Genomic DNA, 18919 nt, shown 5'->3' on the forward strand with positions numbered 1-18919 from the left:
TTCACTGTTCAGCAAACAGCTACAGTAAGCCTGGTATAAGATGAAGAGCCAGTATAAGAATTACTATAATGGAGTGCCCATGTACAGATACCCAGGTATAACAACCTAAGTCTGGTTATTTCAGCTGCTTTCTGAAATTAATAATTTTAATTAAAATCATCAAGAACCTACCACCCACCGCAAGCCAGTTACAGGCTTGTTTCATATCCAAAGACAAGGCAGAGCTTCACAGTTGAAAAGCAGTGTGGTGCTACAGGATACAACACCAAAAACAAAAACATGGTTGTCCACAAAAATCACCCTAAGAACAGAAATGGAGTGTAAGATGCATTAGAAGGGTACATACTTGATGTAATCATGTGTCGTGCAGCAAGTTTCTCCTTGATCAGGCAGCACGAAGTACTTTAAAGATCAAAAGAAAGGCAGAAGAGAAAAAAATACAATAATTCCTACCCTTCCATTTTAAGGCCAAAGTTTTCTGCGTTTCATCCCAATATATCAAACAAGTCTAAAAAGAATGTACTTAAAGAGAACTCTTATCAGGAGTTCTGTCCACCCCCAGAGTCAAATATCAACACTCAGAGGCAAGGAAAGGATGGCATGCACTCCTAGGCTGCTTTGCAATTCACAATCAGGGCTTGCAATACCTTCCTCTTTTTCTGCATTTCTGCCTTGCTTTTGGTGCCTATTATCACGTACTCAGATGTATTGTCAACATCATACACTGCCTGCCTTGTAGAACCAACTGCCACTAAATCCAGTGGATTCTGGATACATTTTATTGCACTTTTCTTTATATTTGCTTTAAAAAAAAAAAAAAAAAAAAGGAGTTGAAGATTATTAGATTCTTACCATAACAAATACCACACAAACAAAATGCTTTTTTTTTTTTTTAATGACACAGCATGAAACATTCAGAGTGAACATATGATTCAAAATGAAGAATTAAGGATTTAGTCTGCCAGCTAAAGTATACCAAAAAACAAAAACAAACAAAAAACCCTAAAGTAACAGCTTTCTCTTAAATTTAAAAGAATCTGTGGTGTTCAGTTAGTTCACATAGTCAGTAACTCAGCAGAGCAGCAGTAATCACCTTTGGGTGCATTCCCACAGCTCCCTGCCTGTGGGAAAATAGAAGATGTATCACACAGACTCTCTCTCTCTTTCAGAACTTGCTGGTTACTTCTACACACATGCACACACACACACACACACTCTTCTGTTCCTGGTGGTGAATGACAGCTTAGATCCTTGCCCTGTTTTTTTTTTTTATTTTATATACAGTTCATATACAACTCTAACTTGATGCATTTATATTGCTCTTAGAAAACTAAAAACTTGATGAAGGAAAAAAAGCCAAGGGTCACAAGTAACTTCAAGATTAAATTTCCTTCAACACTTTCACATGGGCATGCTTAAAAACCATTCAGCTTATTACAAGCAGATACAATAAATTCAGTTTGGTTTCCTGGCCCACATTGCACAAGCTGTAGTTTCACTCAGGAGCGCTCTGAGGCCTGCAGATATCTTCTGGTTGTGAGACAGCAGAACAGCATTAGTTGATTTCAACTCATGTAAGAAAAATAAAATTCCTTTTGCCTTTTGTGCTGTATTATAATGCCTTAGAGAAGAACAGAATAGTGCTTCAGAGGGGAACTTTAGAGAGACAGCATCATCAAATCCAGCCCGCAGGAGTGCTTTACAAGAAAACCCTGTATTTGAAAAAGGGGAAAGCAGAGTGCAGAACTGGCTGTTGCCCAAGGACCTTGCGAAGCAGGAAGGCACAGCACTGCTAAACAGGGCCAGAGGAAAACCGGACAGGAAATATCACAGGACATGCTGAACTGATTTTATTTTCTTATTGTGAAACATGAAAAATACTGTCTGAGGCAGTCAGGCAGCTCAGAGGACAGGTAGAGCAAAAATATTTGTGAAACAGAATTAAACATCACTTTCCAAAAGAGGTTTTGTCGCTTTCTTTTCCTTTCTGAGAGGAAAAAAACAAACAAACAAAACACTAGAAGAGAAGCACGAATCTGTGAAATCATCCTCCCTGTTCCACAGTACCATCTGAATGTGTGGCAGCCTATGGCCATACCCCTTACTGCAGACAGATCGATGCACTAACTGCTTCTGTGACGTATTCAATTCACTATTTTATCTACAACTGAAAGCTGGCAAGAAAGTGACAGCACAGCCTTGAAAGAAGCACAAAAGTGAATAAAGAAAGAGCATACAAGCACATAATGTGCTAAAGACAGATAAAATTACTGGTTAGGATTACAGCTTGAAGAAACAACAGCCTGAACTGAAGATGAACGTGCTGAAGTAGAAAACAGTGGTAAGGCCAAACTCCACAAAAAGGGCATGGCTCAATTGGAAGTTTGGTCCTTCAAAGCTCTAATGTCATCAAGAATTAAGCCACAATTTAATAACAGAATTCCTGCATAAAATCTTATTTTTCATATGTTGCTTCCTCACCTGCTGACAACCCATACAGCAGCATACCACTGGCACATGGCACAGGAACAGACCAAAAAAAATGGTGACATTGAAAAAGAATATTTTAATTTCTGCCTTCATAAACTTTAAGCTGAACATAAAAAGGGAACTCAAAAGTTGTCAACAGAAGCCAGCTTTAAAATTAATTACAAGAGAAAGAAATGCTACCTACATATCACAAAGACAGCTCACTACAAAACCACAAAATCAGTTTTCAGCTCTAGACCGTTAATTAGGATTGCACTCAGGAATTAAAAGTATAACATCAAAGCACTAAACATCACACATGACATGATAAATCCCATAAGATCACCACTGTCAGTACAAGTAGTGGGATTTCACTTGAGTTAAGTATTTTGTTACAGCCACTAAACTGCAAACATTTATTGTCTTGTGCATGTTAAGATGTTGTAATGGCATTCAGGCTCATTAAAACTCAAAAGCACAGTCCTGAAGTCAAGTGCACTGAGCAGAACAAAAACAGCAGGGGGATAGGAAAGCTGCAATTAATGCTGCAGGTCATGTTAAAAAAAAAAAAAAAAAAAAAAAAAAAAGCAGGAAAAAAATGCTTTTAAGATACACTTTTCTCTTTTCCTTTCTACCTATTGCTCACACTAAAACAAGTTATAGACTCAAGAGAATTTTGATTCCCACTGAAGTTTCAGAAGTGGGTGGAGTGAAAAACCTGGAGTAGACAACTCATCTCCACCTTAAGCAACCCTCTACAGTGCAAGGGAAGGTATATACTTGCTAAGTTACTTGCAGAAGTTATTCCGAAATTCTCTTGCTGGCACCTTCCTTCTTCTCAACACCATCCTGTGTTTTACAGCACCACCTTGAATCACTTGGGATTTTTTATTGTTTTTTAAACATGTAGAACTGGTTTTGAACTGATGTATGGAAATACAACTCCCGAAGGCAATATAAGCTTAAATAAGGTATTTGGATTTATATTTATAAGGAATGAGAAGCACTGAAAAGGCAGAGTCCTGGGGCAGGCAGTTCAGCCAAATTTCATCTCCAGTTAATTTGTAATGAATGGTGAGTCACTGAAATGCTTTTTTTTTTTTCTTTTTTTTTTAACCAAATGCTCCATAGCTGTATGCTGATGAGATCTCATGCAAAGCTCTTGGTTTTTTTCCTTTTTAGTTTCCCTTTTATTTCCAAGAGATCTGCTGCTATATGTGGCATAGGAGTTTCAAACATTTTAGAATAATGTGCTGAAAGATATAGTAGAATAACACTAACCATAGAAACATCTGTTTTTATTTCTTATTCAGAGTTTTAGTTAGACACCATCCCTCCTTATGTCAAAGGTACACAGGCAGTGGCAGCTGCTGCTGCGTGCCAGCTTATTTCCAAAGAAGACTGAACGATGCTATCCTTCCAGATGCCAATTTCTCTAAAAAATTCTTAAAGCAAAGCACGGCAGCCAACTACTACATTTCATGCAACAGTTCACCAGCTTCTGTTTGGCACACAAAACTAAGTCTATCATTCTCTTACAGGAGGGATGTAGAGGCTAACAGCACTTTAAAAAATACTATGGAGGAAGATGTACCACCAATTGCTGAGTAGCTGTTTTCCATTCTTCCATGACAAACTTTTTGTTTGTAGAAAGATTTATTTATATGTTAAAAAAGAACCAAAGGAGTTAAATAAATATACCAAAAAGAAGAAAAAAAAACAACAAAAAATGACAGCTAGCAAAGAGCAAGTCCATAGATTAGCACAGTTCTCTTTTCTACCAGCATTGCCCATGCTTGCACAAAGAAAGTTGTTTTCACATGCTGCATATATGTGTGTGTATATATATATATAATTAATAAATATTTTACTAACATTATGGAAAGCTGGTGGAAGTTACCTCCTCAGAAAGTAGCAGTGAAAAAAACAGCTTGTGCAAATCTTATTACAATGCCACTAGGAATCAGGACTGTCAGAAGAGAAAAGTACCAAAACTTCCTTTGCCATTCCATTTGAACTGATTGCCCACAATAGAAACAAACATCTCCTGTGACATTAAGTTGTCGTCAGCTTCTGTGATTCCCAGTTCACTCAGCCTTTTCCTGTGCATCTGACTCTTCTTTGCAGAAGCAGCACCAAGTTCACTTACAATTTCATGATTGCCTTCAGAAATCTCAGCTTGCTTATAAAGCTCCAATTCATCAGCTACACACTCAGGTAGTTGTTCTTGTCTGAAGCCCTCTACATGTGCTCTCTCATCACTTGACTGGGTAGACTGTGCATCCCCTAGATCAGGGAACAATGAGAACATCATTGCCAAGCATGCAAAATATCCAAATCAGTTAAAACTACCAGAATGAAGTCTTCTTCAATTGTAACATTTGCATACCCCACACATTTGGGTAGTTGTTTAGTGACAACCATACATGTCAAATACAGCATATGAAAAGGTTTCCTCTCAAAAGGACTTCAAGCTACCAAGTAACAGTGATATTAGACTGTGTTTACATACCATACTTGCGACTGGCAGTTCTCAAATAAGACATATGAAGAGAAATACAATTGTCACATTTTATTTACTGCAGAAAACAACAACTGTGCTGCAAGACTGTGCTAACCAGCACGTCTCAGCTCTAGTGCTGAAAGGAAAAATGGAGCAGAGAACTAAGAACCAGAAGAGCTATAACAGAAGTCACATCTGCTTTCTTGCTGATCAACACTCTTGTTTCTGTAAGATTGAGGTAGTTATACAGGCTTTGCTTAGTGGGAAGTATAGATTAGATGCTTAAGGACTTAAAAAAAAAAATAATCTAAGTGTACACATAGCACAGAGCACAGATATTTACAGTATTTACCTGCAGGAAGTCTAATTCAGGAAATTTCATTGTTCTGATAGTTACAGAGATACATTCCAACTAAATCAAAACAGACATTGTAAGAAGTTTTTGAAAGACTCACTTCCTAGTTATGGAATTCAAAAAAACTTGTGTACACTAGGCTTAAGCGTTTTTGTTTCTTTTTTTATTATTTACTTCTATGAAGTGAGAGAAAGATACCTGTTGTTCCTTCTGCTGAAGCATCCTTTACATCAGAAGCAACAGTTGGTTTTACCAGGACCACACCATATCCTTCATTATTATGGATCACATTATTGGCCATGCTTATTTTGGGGATGTCATAATGTTCATCTAAGAAATTCTATAGAAAGGAAATAGAAATCCAACTTGTTATGTCCACCCAATGGGATGCAAATCATTTCACTTTTAGACAGAATTAGCTCTCTGCATTGGCTAGAATGTTTTCAGTGTATGCAAGTAATACTGCAAAAGATCTCTTTCTGGCAAATAAGAAACAAAACATTGCTTCATTGTACCAACCCAAGGCAAACAAGTACCACCATCATAAGTTGTAATACATAAGAGTTCCACTATCAGAAAGCATGGTTATAAGTCAAGCTAAACACAAGTTATCTGCACCAATTCTGACAGCTATAAGTTTGTGTGCTATTAAGTTGAAGAAAAAAGTGCATTCTGCCTTCAACTGACCTTTATGAGTATTCCCTCCTTGCAGTGGTGTATGCCGTTGTCCAACAAGGTGCACGTACTACCTGGGTATATTTCCACACCAGCACCCTACGAGACAAAACCCACTGCAGTTCACAAATAGTTCAGGAATGCTGACAATTTGGCATGACATCTCCATGGTTGATCTTGGTGCTCATTCATTTATCTGCACCACTCCAGCTGTGAAGCTTCACAGCTCTGTTAACTTGAACAGCAGTATCAAACATGGAAGTCCCACAAGTAATGCTACTGTTGCTAGTCTATAAAATTACTAGCAAAGAACGACTATGCATCCTTTTATTGCTTTCTTGCTCTTTAGACATCCACCTCAACATTCAAAGCCCTATCATCCTCCCAAGTGTGCTAATAGGAGTTCAATTCTGTCAGAAGGATATCATATCATATCTGTCAGAAGGATAAGGTCACTTAATTTGCCAAACTAGGATTAATGAGTTATTTATAGGCAGGGGGAAAAAAAAACCAACACAGAAAATCACCTTAAAGATACAGCAGGACATGAATCAGTTCAACAATGCAGTAATCACTGTTTCATAGATAGCCCCTGCACGAGATACTTCATTGGGTACTACTGAAGACCATAAGATCCCTGGGAACAATCTCTTAATGTAACACACAGATGTTCAAGATAACCTGTAAAGATTCTCACAAGAGGGAAAGAAACCACCCCTTCACTGAGAGTATCCCTGCCTAGTACAACTCTATTGAAATTTATAAACAAATTTTTAACTGGCTATTTCCTACCTTGGCACCATACAGATCTGAGTTCTTCATTAATAGTTCAGCTGAAGTTCGTACAGTTATGCCTGTAGTTTCACACTGTAATACACAATTCTCTAAAGTTGTTTTCCCTTGATGAACATCTACATACACACACACACACACAACAAACACTGTTAAATGAATCATACATGCAAAAGCAAACCTACAGGTAGATAGATTCACAATATTTTTTACAGTATGTCAAAATGACCATTTAAATAACATCTTATGCAAGTTTTACTGATTTGCTCAGGCATAGTTTGAGCTCATGGTATTTTGTCAGGATAAGCAGGTACACTACAAATGAGCACTAATCAAAGGATTTGCCTTGAAGTTTTTTTTTTGTTTGGTTAGTCACTGTTTGTTTTTCTAGTGCCAGCAGTTTTTTTTTTTGTTTTTTTTTTAACCTTCTAAAAAGTCTTTTGTATTAATAAGTTATTAGATACATATATACAGGTGTTAACAAAACATGTTTTAAAACAAATGCTTGCCAAGGCTAAGTATTAATTAATACCTTCTACAAAGAGAAACAGCCATGGCCAAACTCAATGGATACAATTTGGGATTCTCTGAGTTTCAGTTTAAGTGTGCTGTCAGAAAACAAAGGTCTGTGCTACTTCTGAAGTCCATATCAACCCTCAGCAAAGAGCTGTCAAGTGTTGGGAGTTCTTTGTAGCATGAGAAATTATTTCCTTTTCCACGCAGCCTGACACACTGAAACCTGACCTACTGCTGCAAAACCCAAGAGCAGAGAGGTCAAGTTATCTCATCCAAGGTTATCTTACCCAAAAGTTAAGCCTGAGTGCTACAACAGCTTGAAAGTTAAAACCAGTAAGCTCTGTGTACTGGATTCATTTAAAAAAATGAAAAGAAAGTCACAGAAGACTCATAAGAACATTAAAGTGGTTTTATACTTACTTAAAATCCCTTCCACAGCATCATGTTGCACCAACTTCAAATTGGAGATCTTTATATTGGCTCCTGTACAGTCCACGAAGTTGTCTCCTTTCCCTTGCTTTTCTATCACAATGTCATCTGGCAGGCCATAGCCTTAAAGCAGGGGTGAAAGTTTGATGAGCAACTGGTAACAATCACAGGCAGATATTCACATCAAATAAGAGGATTTAGAACTTGAGGTTCGATAATCTCAAATAGTTTTCTACCCATTGGCCAAGCCTCAACTTACACCCTTCTGCACTACAGTCCAATGAATTAAATCACCCAGAATTCCAAATCACCCTCTTTGAATGACACCAAATGCCAAATTATTTTTGCCAGTTGAACAGATGTGTAACAGAGATCACATTCACTGAGATCCAAGTCCTCACTCCCCAAGGCTGCAATACTCTGGAGGGAGGTACAGTAACAAAGGCCACATGAGAACCTGCAGTTGGCTTTCAAAACGGATGAGCACAGCAGAGCAAGCTGGGGCTCTGAGGAAGCAGTCACTACCACAGTGCAAGGAAACAAAAGGAATTCATGCTATAGTCCTAAGTTTCACTCAGCTTTACTGTTTGAATGAAACCTGGGTCAAAACACGTTCCTGTGTTATGTGTTATATGGACTTCCAGATTAAAAAGGAACTTTCAAAAGCCTATGCCACCACTGATTTACTAAAGCCATCCACACTTGTCAGCATTCAAACACCCAAAGGGAAATTTATGAGCATGTAAAGCTTCTATTGCTTGTCACTGGCAAGAATCATGATAAGGAAAGCAATAATGCAACATCTATTAAAGCAGTATGAGTCCTATCATTTTCTGAACACGCAAAAAAGCTTAGATAAGAAGTGCCCATACAGGATGCTAGCTTTTAACCAAGTACATAAATAAATAATGTGCAAGTAGAAAGGTTGAAAAAAAGCTTCTGAACAAGAGCTGAGAGAAAGTTTTAGAGACAGCAACTGAAGGCAGTTTGGTGATACTTCAGCACACTACAATAGCTAGTAATCTTTTTCTATGGTTCCTGGAGAGGAGGTAGCAAGGGGCAGTTTACTTCAGTATGGAAAGAAAGTGCACCCTGGGACTTCAAGAGGCAGATCCTGTTTAGCTATATACCCCAAAGAATGAGGTTGTTTATCATTCATGGCAAGAGTTTTAAGAAAAATTGTCCAAACTACCCAAAGATCTTCTAACCAAGCTTTTCGCCTGCCTCACCTACAAAGCAGCAGCTCTAGCAGTAAAGAAGCTGTTTAAAAGATAAGGAATAGAGAGAAATTGATTCACCTGCCATCAAGCACTGTTCAATACATAGCTAGCTCAAGGTTGTACACCCTGTTAAGCAACTTTACAGGAGCTAACAGCAACTGTCATCCCATAACTCTGATCACAGGTATTAGGATCGATGTTCAGCTTCTCTTCCAACTTCAACTATTGTACAAGCTGCAAAGTTATTTGGTACCTTTGCTGCATACCTTCACCAAGTGATTAAGTTGTCCTTAATATAATTTCCTGTGTTACAGCTTTAACCTTCCCCAGTCCTCTGAAGTATTTCTTTTCCTCACACTTTCAACCACAGCACTGGTTTGCACATGCATGGAAAAAAATACCACCACTACTAAGCAAAGCAATATCATATCTTTGATGAGTCACAACTTCATTGCAGCTATATCCAGCCACTCAGATTAGTGCCAGCAACTTCTTTCTTGATGCTCCTACTTCAAATGTTTTCAGCTGCTATTACTGCTATAAAAACTTCTTTAACAGAAGTCCATATAAGAAGATTAAGTACCCTGACATATTCATTATTCAGAGTGCAGTTTGTACTAAAGACACATTTACATGCCTTGCTTCTTAATATAGCATACCTCATTCTTTAATGGGAGTGCTATTTCACCATTTGCATTACTGTTTCCTCAAAAGTATGAGAGAAGTTGTCATAAACTCCAGTCCACACAATTTTAGAACAAATCAATTTTTGCAAGCAAATCAAGCAGTTTGAAGTCCTTTAACCACCACTGTCCACCAGCACACAACTCTATATAAATCATACAAGAGAAGAGCAAAAGAGAAAGTGATATTCATAAGAGAAGGGCAAGGAAAATACAGTCCCAAGCAGCAGGAAATTAAATTCCCAGCCTTTCCCATAATGAAGTTTTGACAAGATAAAACTACAGCCGAAGAAGAACATGAACAGCTGCACAAGCCCCGGTGATACACAGACTATTACGTTACAGCAGCATGCAAGCCTGAAGCAGAGAAATTGCACTGGGAAACTAAGAATTATGAGGAAAAGACAGTAGCATAACCTAGACAATGCAGGAGTATTTGAAACAAATACTTGGAGAGAAAAATAGAATCACATATGGTGTGTCCACTTCTACAGAACAGAGACTAAATCAATAGCTCTTTCTATCTAGGTACATCACATAATGCACAGATTTACATCAGCAGCCCATACGCACAGCTGGCACAACAAATACCATAAACTGAGTTGACAGAACTTGGCTTTTTCCCCTCTGTATTGATGAGTGCTATCTGGCAGTGAGTCTCAGACCACCTCTATGAAGTGCATTAGGTCTGTGAGAATGCAAAGGACAACAAGAACCTCCACTAAGTACTCAAAATGAAGCTTCTCAGAATGATCTATGCTTGTCAGATGTAAAAACATACAATCGTGTTTCTGCTGGATACAGATACAGGTACAAAATCTAGATCCATAGGTAACAGTACTAGATGTAGTACCTATATAATTCAGTCAAACAGAAGAAAACAGCAAATTCACTATTCATCAGCAAAACTTTAAGCTTATTTGCAGGAATAACTGTTGTTAATAGAACACCATACACCACAGGCAGCCCTACAAGCAGAAACAGGAAAGTACTCCAAAGTAAAAAGCAAATACCCAAGTCAAGCTTCTCCAAATTAAAAAAAAAAAAAATCTTTGTGCATAGCTAGTTTAGGACCCTGGACTCTCTCAGCAAGCTTTCTACCTTCCATTTCAATAGAATCAGCAATGCAGAACACGCCATCCACAACATAATGACCAGGACAGATGATGACTGTGTCTCCTTCATAACAAGCATTTACAGCTGCCAGCGGATCATTGTGGAACTGTAAGAGACAAACAACATAATCAACTCCTGAAAAAATGCTATAAAATAGGCATATTTATGCCCTTAAATTTGTTCTTTAATTAAACGTTGCTGCCTTTGCCTGAAAGAAATCCTTTATAACGGCACCAGTAACAGGCCGTTTCTACTTGGAATTCCACAATCATAGCACTCTAGACAAAAACAGCCTTAAAGCATTCCTTTGTGTTACGTCCATCCCATGAGAAATCTGGGGCAGTGGCAGACTGAAGAGGATATGCACTGGAAAGCAGGTTTCAGTATGGCCTGGGTTTCAGGCCAACATGTGAATTCTGTTTCAAGTGACTTGCCATGAATTACATGAAGCAGCACATAGCAGACGGGAAAGAAAAGTCAATAAAAACAAAGAACTCAGCAATAAGATTTGAGTCGGTCCAAACATGCTGAACCCTATTTCTAAGCAAGTCACTCCAGAACAGAGTTCAGACATCACAGTGGCAAATAGTAGGTCCTCATGGTTCTTTTCCCTAAAAAAAAGACCTCAGTACCTGAAAAGTGCAGGCTGATATCCTCTGAGCAATTCCACATAACAGGAAACAAATAGTACAGAAAAACTTCGAGTTTATTGCGTCCTGGCAAATTCTAGGGCAAGCACTGTGAAAATTACTCAACTGCCAAGTGAGAAAATCTGATTTATATCCCCAGAGTTAATAGGGAATGCTCTGTTTGGGTCTGCTTTGCCCACCTGCAATTCATGAACATGATTAGAATACAGTAAGCAATTTCATTTGGGCCCAAGGACTACAGACTATTCTGTTTGACAGACTATGCTGAAGTGCTAAAAATCCTAGCTGAAGTCACTAAATAATTGCTCTAAATAAGTTTCCTAAGCAAGTTTCCTATGCAGAACCATAGCAATAGAATGGCATTTCCTTCTTGAAACCTTAAATTGTTATCAGCAACTCAAAATACAGAGCTATCTAATATTAGAGTATTACTCCTTTGCACATTTATTACAGGTTTATTTCTTACACGTTGGAAGGAAACTGCTCACACAGATTACTCAGCAAACAAATTAAGAGAAATTACTTGCAACTTTGTCTTATTAAATTACAGTGGTGTTTTCAGACTCAAAAATGGTACTGTACAAGTGTATCGTCTTTCATGTACACGATTCTTTTGTATTGTTTCTTGAGTAGACAAAATCATGGGTGAGCAGGGAATTGCTGTTACTTTACCTGTATTTCTAGTTCTTCACCACAAGACTCAGGGCAAAGTCTGTCCCTTATCAAAGACTGCAAGAGACTCGCCATCACAGTTGCGGACACAACATGAGTGATCTTGATACCTGTTGGTCTCTGCCCTTTAGCTTGGAGACCACTGTATTTTTGGTAACCAAATACATACCTAGAACAAGGAACAAAGCCTTCAGTGAAGAACATTCTACACATGGTTTCCCCATCAGGGCTCCCCTTCCATTAAACCCGCTAAGTACCTCAGCAGAGGATTCTCAATTAGTTTTAGTTTTTGTTTCAAGTGCTCTATTTTCTCATACAACTTTAATCCCTCCACCATGGAGACATTTTCCATTTCAGAGTCTGAATCACTGCTTGATATGTTGTTCCTCACATTTAAAAACTTCCTGTAGAGCTCTTCACATTGAGACAAGTAGCTGTGGTAATCAGCAACAAGACCAGAAGGCACACGGTGCTCGAGGATGTCATAATGCCTGCAATTCAGAGCCAGAGATCAGCATACTTTCATTTCCAATTTTGAAAGATCAAATACAAACCCAGAGAGAATCTGAGACGCCCTGTATTAGTACTGAAGTTAAAATTCTTTGCAGTCTGCATCAAACCAAAACCCTCAGAACATACAAATATTTACTTACTTCTCTAAATGATCTCTCATGGCATATAGGTAACAATTATATGAAACATATTCTAAAAGAAATGGTACAGTTACAAAAAAAAAAAAAAGCAACTCCTAAATCCATTAGAAATCAAAATTAGCCTACTTCTCAAGCATTTATTGGAAAGCCTGAGAAAGCTATGTCTAAACAACAAGAATAAGCCCATAATGTGAAGTGTGTATCAGCAGCAACCTAAACAATAACCTGGACAAAATCCCAGAAACAAATAAGGCAGTATCTGCACGAGATGAAGATGTGAAAGTACTGCACAGGAAATTTTGTGTCACCCCAGAAGTATCTTCTACAAATGAAATTACAGGGTAGAAAATGCCAGCCTGAAGTTGCGTTAAGATTAAGATATTTGCCAACTAGACAGTGCCACGCAGTCACATAGAACTTATCACAGTCACTAAAAAAGAAAAAGAAATGCTGGACAATAATTAATAACATGAAACAAAACAAGACTTAATATTTTCATTTTTGTAGAGAACCAACTTAACACAGCATAAATAACTCTGCTGAAGAGGCGGAATGAAATAAGGGCAAATCTTCAAAGTTCAAAAGATTATTTTTAAGTGGTGCATTTAATTCAGAAAAGAGCAAGAAAAAAAAACTATAATCAGAGAAGTAAATAAGTATGCAGTTACAATAAAAAGGATATAAAGAAAAAGACTCACAAGATTTTGGCAATGCAATCAGAGGCAGCAGAAAGTTAACGCAGCATGATTAAATGAAAAAAAGGATTTATAGCAATGTAGAAATAAAATATTAGATGGAAACTAAGAGTTAAATGTAGGTTGGTCCTGAAATGCATACTTCATTTTAGGGCTGGTCACTATGAAAATGCATAAAACTTGATCTTGATTTTTTTTTTCCCAAGCTTCAATTAAACAATTCATATTACTTGCCTCAAAAAAAACAGTATTACATCCTACCACCACACATGAATTTATCGGTTCTGATTGAAAGAGTGCACACCAGAGATCTGTAAAGTTTAAAGCATCACATGTTTCCATGCAGCTTTAGAGTCAACACATGAGGACTTCAATCACAACACAGGATGGCACTCACATCAACATAGTTTGGAGGAGAGACTTCGCATTAAGCAGTGTGGGAAAAAAGATAACGTCTACTTGAAGTTTTTGGTGTTTTTTTTTTTTTTTTAAAACATTTTGGATCCCAAATAAACCAACTCTAAGGTCATTCACAGATGAAAACAATCTCTCCTGGCATACCATTGCATTCTGGTTAATTCCATGCAAAGACTTCATAAAGATCCAAAACCTCAACAACAGAATAGCCATGCATTGCAAGCTCACACTATAAACACTTCACAAACATTTACAATTTCTAATTTCCCTCTAATTTGTATGATCTGTTAGAAATCCAAGCATATCAGAATCCTCAAAACTCACTGTGTCCTGTTAGAAACAGAGACCCACAGCCACCTTCAGAGTACAGGTAATGATACTAATTTCCTTTGTAAAGCTTGTGCTATACACTGTATTCTAGCACACACTACATTCTGAAGAGCATTCCAGGGTTAGCTGTAAATAATAGCTGATTTAGTTCCAAAGCATCATAGCAGACTTGCACCTGAATGACAAACTCATGCTCAGTTATGCTATGTTGAAAACAGAAGTGTGCTTGGGTTATTTAACCCCCTCCAGCATGTAACCAGATTGTGTCCTCGTGCACTGCTCAATTTCCATATAGACAGATGGCATTAAAAAAGTAAAACTCACCTTCAGAAAACCTAATGCCAGCTAACCCCACAGATAACAGAAATGCACATAATCCTTCTTCAGTATAAATGATTTATGAGTTTTTGTTTACATTCTGTTCCATTCTGGTTCCTATTCTATGCCTAAAGGTATGACAGCATTTCATGCCTGCTATAGATAGCGTTACATTAGTCACTCCTGCAAGTCCAAGGAGGCAATAGCTGGATTTGGAGCGCCATCTGATGGGAGGTTAGGGATTACAGGAAAACACAAGGGTTCAGAAATAAAGCAGCAACTTCAGTTGTACCCTCTTCTGTAACAAAACAGAGCATCAGACAGTGGCTGCTACTAGAACAGGCTTGCTTTAATTCACTAGTGAAAACATTCCTTGGAGATTTATGCATACCACTATTCCCACAGCACCCTTTCCTGTGGTCCCACCCATTAACACAAGAACTGTTACACTTACAGTCTCAGTCGAGGCTCCACACATCGCACAAAGTAATCAAAATCATCCTCCTCCTCCTCATCCCAGGTCCTCCAGATGCACTCGTAGAAGAACCTTTTGAAGCAAAGTAAGCTTTTAAACACAAAAGAGGCCACATTTAAACAAGCAGAGACAGTGGCACTAAAAATACAGACATAATAGGTTACAGAATGCAAATGAAAACATTCTTTCTCCAATTCCACATCACCCTCCTATAAGCCATTTAGTAGACACAACAGTTGGTTTTTTATATGAAGAGTTTTAATTTGTATTTCTTGGATTAAAATCCATAACAGCCCGAGTCCTTCTGACTTCCATCAAGAGACTGAGCGAGTATAATCTGGATTTAAAAAGAAGACTTGCACAAGATTCTGTGGCTCTCTGATTATTCAGTTTTGGCCAGGCATCTTTCCACTAAGCTCTTCTTCTCCACAAGAAGTTTGCCACCTCTATGATACATGCTCAGGTCTCTGCTACTGAGCAATGGCCAGCAGAAAGAGTCTCTTCTCAGATAAATACACCCCATTTTTGTGTGACTGCCTTCAGCTACCAAAGGCAAACACATTTCCTCTCCCCATAGCCTTCGTGGTACCAGTCATAATATTGAATGTGGAAAGCTAGACACGTGGGGATGCCAGTCTAGCCACAAGAACTCAGGACAGCACACAACCAGAGTGCAATTGCTCAAGACAAGAATTAGCCTTAAAGCAGTTTCCTACCTGACATGCTCCACAGCTAGTGCTGTCTGATCAAACTCTCCCGACTCATCATACACAACCCACAGCTCCTGCAGCGGTATCCGACGCTCCTTCAGCTCCAAGAGTTCCTGCATGCATTCCAACGTAAAGGTGCTAACCTGTGACTCGCACAGGAAAGGCTCACAGAGCTGCACAACTGCCTTCAGATCTGAGTACTCCACATCAACCACCTGTTGGAATGAATAGCTCTTAGAATTTCTCTATGCAGAACCACAGAAACGGCTGAGGAAGGTGCACATGATGTGCACAACCCAGCAGACCTCACTAAGTGCCAGCTGACCCACACAGATCAACACACAGTACGTATTACAGCAATCTGGTCAGACGAAACGATAATCCCAGAAATAAACTCCTAAAAATCAAAAGATCTGGAGTAATCTCTTTGACATTCAAAACCAGGTTCAAAAAAAAAAAATAAAAAATCTCATAACACCTATCCAAGGCCAGTAAATTGCTTCTCAAATTGGTTTTAAAACACAAAAAATAGGATCTTCAGATTCAAACAAATCCATGCCTCACAGTTTTCCTAGACTCTTCTATGGTTCATTCTTCAAAGCATCCACAAGATACAAACCATCCCATGAGTTCATCAGCAAACTATTTTATCACTAATTTTGCTGAAAAGATCAAAAGATGAAGTTCCTCCCTTCTGAAAACATGTAATACAAGTTCCAGCTTGATTAAACATCCCAGGTTTGCACAAATATGAAAGACTCAGATACTGGTAGACCTAAAAAAGAAAGATCCCAAACCTGCAATCCTCCAGCAGGTCTACATGAGCTACTGTTAGTATCAAAGTCGATTAGACAGAAGAATGTTAATGATAGGAAGAACTTAGAAGTGACCACAGCCTGGTGACTGAGAAAACTACCCCAGCAGCCAGCTCTGGACAAAGCACTTATCCCTCCTGTGCCCACCAGGCTTAACCTCACAGTGCACCCATACCAACTTGGACTCCTCCTTGTTTCAAGGATCCCTTTGAGAACGTTGCTTCCTTTTAAGCAGTCCTCCCAAGAAATATTCAGACACTAGAGAGGATCTATGAAACTAACCCATATGGTGTATTTTTGCTACACACAGGGACATCATTCAGGCTTTATATTGCCACTCTGAGGTTCAAAATTATTTGCCCAGTTCTTGAGAAGCTCAAGAAAAGGTAAGTGATTATGCAGTGCTCTAGCACACAGCAAACGAACACTGTACAAATATTTTGCTTTAGCACCGATAAATTTATCTCGCAAATAGCGATCGTGCTCTACTAAAAACCACAGATGACACACTGACCACAGCAACTTTATGGAACTAGATGCAGCTTATTCTCAAGATACCAACACCAGTTTATCCACAATTGTGTCTCGAAAACAAAATTCAACTGTCTCACTGAAAATGCTGTATTTTAAAAGCAGAAGTAAGCTTTAAGTAATAGACAGCTAAATTCCAAGGTTGAACTATGGGATAAAGCAAAATAAATAAATTAATTAATTAATTTAAAAAAAAAAATAGGAAGCCTACCTAGTGCATAATTTTCTGGAGTTGTGACTTGCTGCAGCCCTGAAGAGCTCATTCTGAGCAGCAGTGCCTCACTGCCATAACAGTCCCCAATACAAGTATTTGGATTACAGGTTCCAACCTCAGGCTTTTAGGTATAGATAGCACAGCAGTGTACAAAAATGGTGTTCAAGAATAAGGATTTTTTTGAAACAAATTCCTATTGCTTTAGTCCTCATTGGCAATTACATACAAAAAACCATACTATTTTCTAGCAGTTCATAAATCTCATAGAAAGTGACCTGCCTGTCAGAGAGATAAATGACATTAGTGGGAGACCAATGCCTGAACAACCACATTCCATTTACCTCCACGAGGACCTCAAACACATTAGTGCGCCAAACAGCCTGCCATCCCGACGGCTCAAGGACCTTCTCCAGGTACTCAGCTGTAAATTCCTTCACCTCAGAAGCTTTGCAGTCAGCTAAAATGAAAAGGAAGGCAGTGCATTTATGTAAGAAAATAATGAAAAGTCCTCAGTGAAAAATGAAAAGCACAGAAGGTTTCAGCTGCAATGCTGCTGAGTCTGTGCTTTATCTCAAGGCGTCTCACCACACGCAGAAAAGTTCTAATAACATCAATAAAACCAAGCACAGGGCCCAGCATTAGCGCTTTTCCTTTCACACCTTCACATTTACTCATGTTAAAGCCATTACTTCCTGGGCCCATCAGCTGAGGTGACAGCAGACAGCCCAGCACTGATGGCACACACCCCATCTGTGTTCCAGTCCTCGCTATCAAGAGTGAGCGTTTCAGGCAGAACTGACTCCACTTAGAGCAGAAGTCTTAAGAAACCTTGCCACATACTCTTTCCCTACTAAAATCACTTACCCAAAATGTAATCCTGGTAAGCTTTAAATCGCTCATAAAACAAAAGATGATCCGTGCGAAAAATATCAGGAAAAAGCGCACTCCCATCCGGTACAGTCCTCCCCAGGGCAGTGCCCGGCTTGTCACGGCTTCCATAATCGCTGCAGGTGTCCTCATCCTGCTGGGTGGGAGCTGGGGGAGCAGTGGGAACAAAGCAAACCCCACAGGCCGTCAGGTCCACGCAATCATCGCTCTCTCTTCTATTCCCAAACAACCCCTGCTCGGCCCGAGATCCGTCACACGCCTGCTTTCCCTAACAAATCTCGCAGTGCACCACAAAAACGCTGAAATTCATACACTGAAAATTATAAGGCGATTTTAACCTTCAAGTACTCCTTCAGAAGTGCTACCAAAGATCCCGGCAGGCCGTGCCTGCACTACGCACGCGAATTTATTCCTCAGAGCCCGAATTCCGCAGCCGCGGCAGCAACGCCTCGCGCAAACGGTTGCGCGAACGCACGCGCCGCAGCGGCAGCCGCAGCCCCCGCGCCCCAGGGCGTTCGAACCTCACCTGGCTTCGCCTCCTCGGCGCCCTCCTGCAGCCCAGCGACGCTCCCGCCCGGCAGTCCCGTTCCGGCCATACCGCCCGCTCCGCTACGCTTCAGCCCGCACAAATTTCAAATTCGCCGCGCCGACGTCACGGGCAGCGCCCGCCCCCATTGGCTGCCGGGCGGCGGGCGGGCCGTTGCGCTGCGCTGCGGGGCGGGCCGGCGGTCTGGGCTCACTGGGAGGATCCTGGGCTGAGGAACCGGGCGCAGAGCCATGCTGGAGTCACAAA

The 18919-nt window shown here is 39.5% G+C and overlaps 1 protein-coding gene across 1 annotated transcript; it reads right to left on the reverse strand.

The window, feature by feature from the left end:
- Positions 1-4161: 4161 nt before the first annotated feature.
- On the reverse strand, positions 4162-18735 carry SHCBP1 (SHC binding and spindle associated 1). Its single transcript, XM_042877145.1, has 13 exons — positions 18653-18735; positions 18103-18273; positions 17580-17695; positions 15685-15893; positions 14948-15040; positions 12338-12571; positions 12081-12249; positions 10744-10864; positions 7731-7862; positions 6795-6913; positions 6015-6101; positions 5526-5667; positions 4162-4755 (listed from the first exon to the last, which is right to left on the reverse strand). Exons 1-13 carry the CDS (start codon positions 18720-18722, stop codon positions 4442-4444), a joined length of 1977 nt encoding a protein of 658 aa, XP_042733079.1. The 5' UTR covers positions 18723-18735; the 3' UTR covers positions 4162-4441.
- Positions 18736-18919: the final 184 nt, after the last annotated feature.

The sequence above is a fragment of the Lagopus leucura genome, unplaced genomic scaffold (genome assembly GCF_019238085.1).
Source record: "Lagopus leucura isolate 7727_CA_CO unplaced genomic scaffold, USGS_WTPT01 Super-Scaffold_100017, whole genome shotgun sequence".
NCBI lineage: Eukaryota > Metazoa > Chordata > Aves > Galliformes > Phasianidae > Lagopus > Lagopus leucura.

Excerpts from the sequence above, each read along its gene's own strand:
- SHCBP1 (XM_042877145.1), bottom strand. The coding sequence starts at position 18,722 with ATGGCCGGAACGGGACTGCCGGGCGGGAGCGTCGCTGGGCTGCAGGAG. Across the intron at positions 10,865-12,080 it reads GTGAAGAACTAGAAATACAG|TTCCACAATGATCCGCTGGC; the intron begins GTAAAGTAACAG and ends TGTCTCTTACAG. Across the intron at positions 6,914-7,730 it reads TGCTGTGGAAGGGATTTTAA|ATGTTCATCAAGGGAAAACA; the intron begins GTAAGTATAAAA and ends GTGTGTATGTAG.